General features: G+C 52.2%; 1 protein-coding gene across 1 annotated transcript; it reads right to left on the bottom strand.

Annotated features, from left to right (window-relative positions):
• Positions 1-5436: 5436 nt before the first annotated feature.
• POU3F4 (POU class 3 homeobox 4) lies at positions 5437-7382 on the bottom strand. Its single transcript, XM_082061817.1, has one exon. The coding sequence runs from the start codon at positions 7366-7368 to the stop codon at positions 6271-6273; it is 1098 nt and encodes a 365-aa protein (XP_081917943.1). The 5' UTR covers positions 7369-7382; the 3' UTR covers positions 5437-6270.
• Positions 7383-10364: the final 2982 nt, after the last annotated feature.

Here is a 10364-nt window from a genome sequence, read left to right as displayed (position 1 = left end):
AGAGGCTAATCCCATAATCTAGACAGAAGTACAAGCCCTGAACGGGGAGCAGCATTTGCGCTCCAGCCGACATGGCAGGAGGAGTTCAGACGTCATCATTCCCCCCCACCCCGAGCCACTTTCTGGTGACTAAGATCTGTGGGTTGACTTCATTTATTTTGTATTTTATTTTTCCTTCCCAAAGTCTGAAGATAAAATGTGCAAAACAAAACTTCATGCTATGGCCAAAAGGCAAAACAACTTTGGTTCAGAAATGGCAATTCTAAATCGGGTAGATATTATTTGTACTTGAAGTGCAAAAGTCAAAGACTGGCATAATTTTTAAAAAATATAAAATAAAATCCAGCAGCAGAATAATGGAGCAGAGTTTTCAGTTCCTTAATAGCAGCAGGAAGGAGAGGGGCTGCTGCCCAGCTTCTCACAGTCCCTGCTTGAAATATCCATAATTTAAAAAAAATACTTGTGCAGCAGCAGATGCCTTGGTGTGGTTTCAGCACAGAACATTGATCGGAGCTGCGCGGAGCTGCAGAGCCGGGACCCAGCGATCGATAGCGCCGCAGAACCAGAGCCTGCAGAGACGGTATTTAGCATTAGCTTTTTAACTTCTTGTTGACAGGCTTTTACCAATGACAGCTCTTCCTCGCTCTCCTCTTTCTATCCCCTTCCAAGATTTAATATTGTTTTACCACTTCAGCTAAGGACATGATTTTACAAATATTTGCAAGCCGGTGTAGCATGTAGTGCTCGCTGTGAATCGGCAAGTCACAGATCCAGAGACAAATCCCTTCACAAGCGTGTGTAAACCGTGGCACCGTTAACATCACCACTTAAAATGGTAGTTTTAAGTCCTCTTGCTTACTCTGCTTTCCCAAATCTTAAAAACTCAACCAAATACGCATTTGGGGCAAGATTTCTCATGTAGCTCCTCGGCACAGAGGTCTGGCTTTCTTTTCGTTACATTAAAACAAAAGTTATTTAGTTTGGCCCTTTCTATATCTCACAGTGCTAACAAAAATAGATGCTTATCACTTTAATAATGGTTTTGATTTGGAAATTATTTACCATTTAGACTTTGTATGCTCTAATTGCTTTTGATTCTTCAGAATATATATAATGGAAAGCAGCTGAAAGACCAGGGTTTAAAAATGGGCTCTTGCACATTTGAAGTAAATTTTATCCTGCAATCAGTCGTAAAGATCTTAACTGCAGCTATCACATATCCCAAATATGTAATTGCTGTGGAGCCTTTCCAGCCTCTTGGTTACAGGACACTAGAAAAAGGGGAAAGTGAGTACAAATGTAGGCCCTGATCTCTGTGCGTATTTGGGGGGATACTCAGTGGGATGGGTCACCTGCCTAAAATCTTGTATATACATTTCTTCTAGGATGGAGCCTTGAATGAGCTCATGCAGGGACATAAATGAATAATTTCATTTGCATGGAGGAGCTCACTGGGTTGCGTGGAAACTGCTCGGGTGAGTAAAGTGATAAATTGTGTCCAGGTTTTGGGACTGGACCCTTGCCTGAAGAGCATCTTCCTGTAGCCCCGCATGCTCCCCAGCTCCTGGGGGAAGGACTTACATTTTCAACGTGCTTCCATCTACACGTGGATCTGCCCTAAAAATCAGTAAAGATTGTCGTGCATTGATCCAGGCCCAATAGGACCAGTTCTGTTCTGCCCGAACCCGTGGAATCACCACTTAAAAACAAACTACTAAAAACTCAAAATAGTTAATTTTGAGAGGTTTTAAAAGCCTCTTGATCAAATGTAGTCTGGGTATGGATAGACTGGTCCATATTCTGAATGATCTGTAAAGACCACTATGAAGTTAAATAGCATCTCTGTTTGCTTGTAGTGATTTTTGCTTTCAAGTGAACCCCCTCCTACGGTCCTGGCCCTCTCCAGAGGGGAGGAGAGCACAGCTTGAGAATATTTGAAATTTAAATATGAAGGAAGCCTCCGGTTTCATATAACATGAAAAGCAAAGGAGATTCGGCCTCAAAAATTGTTGAAGATGTTTAACTCTCTCCATTAAAATCACAAAAGCAGCGTCATTCATTGTTATCAGAGAAATGCTTTCTTTCAACCCTTTCTTCTTTAAAGGATTGTGTGAGATATTTCCATACTAAATTAGTATCTTCCATTAGTGCGAATGGCTGCTAAGTACACATGGTAAACTCTTCCTACTGGGAGACACGTGTGTGCAAAGCAGAGGCCACACGGGTGCTCGAGGAGAGCTGAGGGAGCTGCTATGTGCACAGAGGTTTGCAGAAGCTGCTGAGATAGATGCTTCATGGTGGGCAGCTTATATAAAGTCTGGATATGCTCATTCGGGATTTAATTTATTATTACAACAACCAAATTTGGAGTCTCTCATTCCTATGATTACATATCTTGCTTCTTTCCGCCCCCTCTTGAGTTCTTTTATTAATAATTTCCTAAAGGCAGAAGGTAACCTGATCTGTGACTGTGAAGCTGAAGTTTCTCTTCCTGCCCCTGGTTTGGTGGGACTTTTGGGTGCTGAGCATCCCTGGCTGCGCTCAGCACCCCGCGGCCTCCCCACGCAGATGGTTTATGATGGGCAGCAAAGAAGACAACAGTGATCTGTGCTTAACATTAGGTGGCACAAAAGAGTTTCCTTTTGCTCACAGGAATACTGAAATCTATGGGCAAGAGCAAGCAGGGATTTTATTTTATTTAAATGAAATTCTCCTTCCCTATTTTTTCTGGCTTTCAAGTTGCCTTTGAAGTCCTTCTGTTTATAAATGTACTTGATTTTGTCTTTCATTGCATCTCTTTTTGTCTCTTATTGTAATTTGGTTTAAAATAACACATAACCCAGCCCTCGCTGTAGTTGTATTTACAGAACAGCCAAAGGGCTCTGAAACAGGCTCATTCCAGTGAAACACCTTCTGTCCTTTCGCCAACCCAGGGCTGCTGTGAAGAGCTTTACCTCTCGGGACCCTGCACGTTAAGAGCCAGCGTGACCACATAGGGTACGTTCCAACATGAACCTCTTCCTCCGTGTCCTTAGTTGGGGCTGTTTACAAACCACAGCCGTTTACTTCTGGTTTGCTACCGGTGCTACTCAGTGCACGTTTGTTTTGTTTCTGGAGTAGACTCAGAAATGTGATTTTGGGGCTGTATTTCCTTCTCTTTCTGTTGTGACCCTTTCTGAAGCAGATGCATGTTGTTGTCCTGCTGCAGAGGCTTTGCTGCCCCAGCACAGGGACAGGGACAGGCCAGTTGTCCCCAACAGCGTGGTGTCTGCCCTGTGCTACAGCTTGCAAAGCTTTACAAAGAATAAATCAGTTTTATGGTTAAGAAACAAAGCATCGCTCACCGTTTACATCCCAAATCCCTCTCGTTAACAGGTACAGGATTGTGTGCTTGTTGTAACCAGTGTGGGAAGGTGCCTGCTGGGTTATTAGAGACAAGAGAGCTCCCTGCTTGCTCGGGTCACTTCTCAGGACTCCTAAAGGTAATTTTCCCCTCCCCTAAACTGTTCGCAGAAGGGTTGGCTATTGTTTTCTCCAAGGATCAGCTTCAGAAGGGGGGGAAGAAAAAAATAAAAGGCCATTTCTCTGGCGATGCCGTGAAGTTTGCTGCTTTCCTGCCTTCCCCCACAGCACCCCCTCTCCTCCCCTCGCCCGACCCGGCTGCCGGGGATGGAGCTTCCCCGTTTCACCCCATTAGATGTGATTAACTGTTATTGTTCCTCCCGAACACGCCACTTCCCGCCCAGGGGAGCGGGGGGCGGCCCGGGGCTGAGCCGGGGGGTCGGGGCGCAGGAGCCGCTCCCGGTGGCGGTGGCCGGGGGCTGCGGAGGGAAAGACGGAACAAAAGAAACTCCCTCCGTGCCCCGATTCCTGCTGCTCGGGGAGGGGGGAACCCCAGCCGGGTCCCCATCGGCTGCGGGGAGCCCGGTTGGCACCAGCCGGGAGGGAGGCGGCGCGGAGAGCCGCGGTGCTGCTGCCTGCACCACACACTGATACACATTGTATAGATATGTACACAAAAATATTTACATACACTCTATAGATACAGTCCCACGGCCCCGCCACCCCCCGCAAAACCCCTTTTCCAGCCCCAAAAGTGCCTTTTCCGCCGCGGCGCGGCAGGTGTAACCGGCCCGCACGGCGCTGCCGGGTCCGGCCCCCCCGAACCCCTTTTCCCGGGCCGGTCCCGGCCCTTCCCGGGGTGGGAGAGCCCGGGGGCGGCGGTGAGGCCGGGGGGACCCACCGCCCCTCGCCGCGGAGCCCCCGCTGCCCGCAGCCCCGGCCCGGCCACTGCACAAACAACGCAACGGGATCTGTCATCTTTTTTTTTTTTTTTCCTTTTTTTCTTTTTGTAAAAATGTTTATTTAAACCTTTTTTTTTAACTTTTTTCCTTTTACAACAATAAAATATTGCGTCAATATAAACCCCTTGACTAAAATTGGTCGACAACCAAACGTTACAGCGACTCGTGTGTTTCGTTATCATTTCTATTTCCGACACCCATTTAGGCTTTTTTTTTCTTTCTGAAACTTTTTTCTTTTTTTTTTTTAAACATAATGCGGAATTTATTGAAAATAAATAATTGTTGGCAACTGCAATAGGCAATTTTGGATAAAATAGTTGAAAAAAGCAACCTTTAATGAAAATAGCGTTTATTATACATCAGTTACTAAATGAATAAACTAAATGATCTTTCTTTAAATTAATAACTTCCAAAAAACGTTTAATATACAAAACTGTACAGTTATAAAGTTGGCAGAAATAGGCAGGTCCTCAGTGTCGAGTTCTTTTTTTTTTTTTCTTTTTTTTTTTTTCTTTTTTTAGCGCTTACTGAAAAATACTTGAAAAATATAAATGTCGAAAGGAAAAAATCTGAAGGCCGGGGAGGGAGAGGGGCTGTGCGGGGGGAGCCCGGCCCGGTCCTGCCCGGTGGCCCCGAGTGCAGCGGGTGAACTTGACCGTGAGCACACGCAGCAATTCCCCTTCGTGCGTGGGTGCGGGGGCGTCGGCCACCCCCGTGTCCAGCACATCCACAGCCGGGCCAGGGGAGGGGCGGTTACAGCTCAGCACTTCCCTGTGCCGAAAAAATGGTTATGGTTCTAGCATTTTAGTGACTTTTTCTTTGTTTTGTTTTTCTCCCTGTTCGTTTTTGTTTTCATTTTTTTTTTCCTCTCAGAAAAGCTTTTCAACAAATCCAGCATCTCCCTGTGACGCGGAATAAACTCAGCGTGAACCAAATGCGGGCGTTTTCTGTCCCCCCCTCCCTTCATTCCCTCCCCCAGAAATTCGTGAAACACCTCATTCCTCTTCACTATAGAAACAAAATAACAGAGAAACTGATTTCCGAAGCCAAAGCGCAGAAGTATAAAGGTGTTTTACTACAGACCTCTCAGTCTGGCGCTGATCAAAAAGCCCAACTCGTCTTCGGAAAGAAAAGGACTGGCCAATGCCACCGTTGTTTTTGTGAAGCTTAATTTCGGATAAATTTCTTATAAATAATGTATTTTTTTTCTCCTTGGGAAAAAAGCAGGGGGGGAGGCCAGGATTGTAACCCGACCGTTTCACGGTCTTGGGAAGTTCTTGAAAAGGAAAAGCTGCAACAAATAAGCCTGTTCTTCACAACCGTGCGTGCGGCAGCCGGGTGCGCGGGGCTGCGCGGGGCTCCGCGGGCGCGGAGGGGATGCCCGTGTCCTCGGAGGGGGCAGCGGAGGGAGGACGGGCCGCCCGGCCCCGCCGGGTGACATTGCCGGTGCTCGGGGAAGGGAGAAACGTTTTGACTGGTCAATTCGGTACAAATTAGGTCACAAATATTGTGTACAGTTTGTAGTAAAACACCTCAGACATTTAAAAACGCTATATAAGTCTTTAAAAATGCAAAACTAGTCTATTGTAAAACAGATTCACCTGAAATACAGCTGATATAACCAAGGCGCTGGAAGGTTATTCATAGGCACACGTCTGTCTTTCCTTTTCTGTCGTTTTTTGTTTTTTTAATTTTTTTTTTCATTTTTCCGTGGGTTTTTCTTTTTTTTCTTTTTTTTTTTTTTTCCTTCGTCCTAGCGGAGACCGAAAACAAACCTTGTCTGCGAGTAAACACCGTGTACTGATCAGCGGAAAGGTCGGAGAGAGGAGGAGGAAAAACAATATTGCCCAGGCGGCGAGCGGGGGAGCGCCCCGCTCCGCATCTCCCGCCTCTCGGAAACCATCAGTTAAAGCCCCGGCGGAAAATCCGCGCTGCCCGCAGTCCTGCCTGCCCCGCCGGCCCCCGGTCAGAGGTCGTGGCAGGCCGTGTCCGTTTTCACGCCGTGGGAATACACCTCGTGTTGCGGCTGCTCTCCCGGCGGGGTCATTCGCTTCTCCTTCTGCCGCCGGTTGCAGAACCAGACCCGCACCACCTCCTTCTCCAGCTGCAGGCTGTCTGCCAGCGAGGAGATCTCCTGGGCGGCCGGCTTGGGACACTTGAGAAAGTGCGTTTCCAACACGCCCTTGACACTCACCTCGATGGACGTTCGCTTCTTCCTCTTCCTCCCCTGCGCCGCGATCTTGTCGATGCTGGTGGGGCTGCCGGTGGAGGAATCGGCCTCCTCCAGCCACTTGTTCAGCAGCGGCTTCAGCTTGCACATGTTCTTGAAGCTGAGCTGCAGGGCCTCGAAGCGGCAGATGGTGGTTTGCGAGAAGACGTTGCCGTAGAGGGTCCCCAGGGCCAAGCCCACGTCGGCCTGGGTGAAGCCCAGCTTGATGCGCCGCTGCTTGAACTGCTTGGCGAACTGCTCCAGCTCGTCCGAGGTCGGCGTCTCCTCGTCCGAGTGGTCCTGGCAGTGGTGCCCGCCCAGCTCGCCGTGCTCCCCGCCGCCCTCGCCCCGCAGCCCCGGGTGCAAGCCCTGCGCGGCGGCGGGCGGCGGGGTCAGCCCGCCGTGCTCCAGCATGCCGCCCACCGCGAACCCCGCCTGCGAGTAGACGTTGAGGGGCTGCCCGGCGGCGGCGGCGGGGGGGGCCAGCGAGGCGCTGTGGGCCGGGCTGGCCCCCCAGGCGCTGGGGTGGTTGGCGTGGGGCGAGTGGTGGGAGACGTGGGGCGAGCGGTGGTGGATGATGGCGCCCAGCTGCAGGTCCTCTCGGCCCGGCTTCACGTCGGGCTGCTCCAGCGGGCCGCCGGCCAGCGCCGAGGGCCAGGGCCCGCCGTCGCTCAGGCTGGTGACCCAGTGGTGCCCCAGCGGGTGCCCATTGCCGGGGACGCCCTGCAGGTACTCGCTCTGCAGCAGCTTCTGCGGGTTGCGGAACGGGCTCCCCTGCTGCATGCCCGCGCCGTCCGCATGGGCGAGCGAGCCGGAGCCGAGGAGGCTGTAGGGGTTGGAGGCGGCTGTGGCCATGGCCGCCGCGCAGCCCCCACGAGTTATACTGTGGCGGCGCCGCCGCTTCAGCCTTTGACATCCACCGGCACGGCGGCCCAGGCAGCGGCCGACCGCCGACTGGCAGCCGCGCCGCCCAATAGGGGCGGGCGGCCGGCGGGGCCGCGCCACGCGGGCCAATGGGAGAGAGGAGGGGGCCGGCCGCGGCGGGGAGGGCGGGGCGAGGGCGCCGGGAGCCGCGCGGGGCCCGAGGCAGGAAGTGAATCACTCCGCCGACACCGGGGCCGGGCGCGAGGCGGCTCCGCCACTTAACTCCTTCCGCGCCGGGCGGGGGGGGCGGGACGCGGGGCACGGCTTAAATGGGGAGCGATTAGCGCCGGGCGAGCGCACGGCAGAAGTTAAACGGCGGCGCCCCGGCGGCAGCTCTGCGGGACCACCCTGGCGCAGCCCAGCCCAGCCCCGGCCCCTCGCCGCCCCCGCTCCGCCGGTCCGTGCGGGCTCCGCCGCTCGGTGCGCAGTGTCCGCGCTCCCCTGTGCCGGCGGCTGCCGCTGTGCGGGGCCCCGAGCCGCGCGTCCCCCGCCTGCCCCGAGCGGTGCGCTCCCGCGGGGCGTGCTGAGAACGGAAAAAAAGAACGCAAACAAGGAAAAAAACCCAGAAAAACAAACAAACAAAACCAACACTTTTTTTTTTAAAGCCCCAAAAGGCGCTTTCCCGCTTCCCCGTCAGTACATCCCGGTCGTGCCTCCTCAAAGTTTGCAACACGAAATATCGCCGCCGGTGCGCGCCTGGAGCGCGGGCTGCGGGGAAAAAAAGAAAAAGCGGGGGGGAGGGAAGGAAAATGAAGGGGAAGAGGCGTGTGCGGTCCCCAGCCCCCCCGGGGGGTCGGGGGGAGAACGCTGCGCCCCTCGGCTCTTTCGGGCCCGGCGGGCACAGCCCTGCACCCCCGGAGCCCCGGCGGGGCGGCTGCGGGGCCCCTCGGCGGCGGGGCCGGGGCTCGGGCGGGGAGAGCCAAACCCCCGGCACCTCCGAACCGCTCCCGAGTTAAAAAATGACCTTTCCCTGCATAATTTTGGAGGTAACCTAGCTGCGTAATTATATTTGCACTTACAGAAGACTGCATCAGAGTTCCCTTATTGGTTTGAAATTCCATTAAATATATTGCAAGAGCTCCTAGGTTAAGCTTGATTTAAATTTGCATACATTTTCATATATTTAGCAGAAATAAAAGAAGGCTTGCAGCTACCAGAAAGTCATTAAGGCATTAGTTTCTCTGAGAAGACAGATCCGAAGAAAATTCAAGAAAATGAGAAAATAGATATAAATAAGGTGAGAGCGCTCCTCTGATTCCTTTATAGCCGGGCAGCATCGCTTTCCTCATTATAATAATAATAATCACAATAATTTCTCGCCGGGGCTCGGGCAGGGTGCGGCGGGCGAGGGGGGCAGAGGCAGCGCTGCCCGTTCAAGAGCAGCGCGGGTGCGTTGCTGGAGGCAAATCGCGATATATCGCCAAGGCTGCGGGTCCCCGGGCGCGTCCCCGCCGCTGCGCACCCGCGCCCACTCCGCGCCTGCCGCAGCGCCCGGGGAGAGCGGGGGCGGGGGGAGCAACTTGGAAAAGAAATTAAATAATAATAATTAAAAAAAAAAAAACAAACAACAAAGTTTTCAGGTAGCGGAGGAGCGGTGCGGGGAGGGCAGGCGATGAAAAATGTCCCTGGGAGCCCCCTTCCTACCGGCGGGCTCTGGAGCGGAGCAGCCGCGCTCAGCACCGCGGCCGAGCCCGCCGCAGGCGCAGGGAAAGGTGGGGAGGGCGGAGAAGGCGTTATATTAGCAGCCCTCTTTCTTTTTCCTTTTTTTTCTCCCCTCTTTCTTTCCATTCCCCCCCCTCTCTCCGCCTTCACAACCTTCTCGAAATAAATATCACCACAGCCCGCGGAAGGAAAAAAAAATCCGCACTGTATAAAAACGTAACTAAATTATTTAAAATTAATTTGCACTTTAACTTGCGAAACAATTTTTCAAATCCCATTGCCCGTGAAAATAGATGTTCAGATGCGGCGTTTAATTAAAGCAGAGTCTCTAGCAGGGAAATAAAACCCCGAACGTCCCATTTTAATATTTGTTGCAAATGTATCTAAGGCAGAGCCCGGCTCCGCGGCACTCCGCTCCTGACGGAGGGGACTCTCATCTCGCCTATAGGAGAGGATGGTGTATTTTAAAGTGTTTTTATCTGCATATAGTTAAATCTTCTTGCTGTTCTAACTAATCTGCTGGAGAGGGTTTCTTTAGCTCTTTCCTGTCAGTCTAACTTCCCAAGTGTAACAGATGCCGCTCTCAAGCGGTCCTTTCTGCTGCTTTTCTTTATTCAGCCTCGCATATTTCTCCCCATGATCTGGGTTTCCATAGAGAGAGGAATAAAAGGGGGACCATGGCCACAAATCCCCTGCCCCATGCAGAATAAAAGAGCCTTATTCAATAGACGACCCCGTCTGGACATGGGAGAAAAATAAGTACATGCAAAGCTACTGTTGCAAGAATTTGTAACTTATTTTTCATAGACTGAAAACCATTAAAGTTTAAGGAAAAAAAAAAAGTTTCTGGGTTTGGGCCGTTTGCTGCAGCCCGCTGGCTCCGGGTGCCTCCGCACCAGAGGGACCCGCGTTTCCACAACAAATAACTCGCTTTAATATCTATTTTTTTTTTCCCCTCTGCTAAATCTTTGGCATGAAAAAGATCGCACAATAGCTGAAGGCAGCCTACCGTCTTGGGGCAGCTAGAAGTCGCTATAGAGAGGAAAAAAACCCTTCTTTGAAGTGAAGGAGCTGTAATTGTGTCGAGTCCCCCTCGCCCGGCGGAGGCACAGGCGGGACCCGCAGTTTCGGGGGGTCACCCGGGTGCGTGGCTCGGGCGGCCCGTCCCCGCGGTGGGCGGCGGGAGCGGGGCGGGGGCGGCTCTGCCCGGCACAGACCCCACGGGCTCCTCTTTCGGAGCTTCGACTAAATCGCGGGGTGCGTGT

Source organism: Streptopelia decaocto (assembly GCF_964273445.1).
Source record: "Streptopelia decaocto genome assembly, chromosome: 10".
NCBI lineage: Eukaryota > Metazoa > Chordata > Aves > Columbiformes > Columbidae > Streptopelia > Streptopelia decaocto.
The sequence above is the reverse complement of the archived record's forward strand: the minus strand, read 5'-3'. Positions and strand labels throughout refer to the sequence as shown.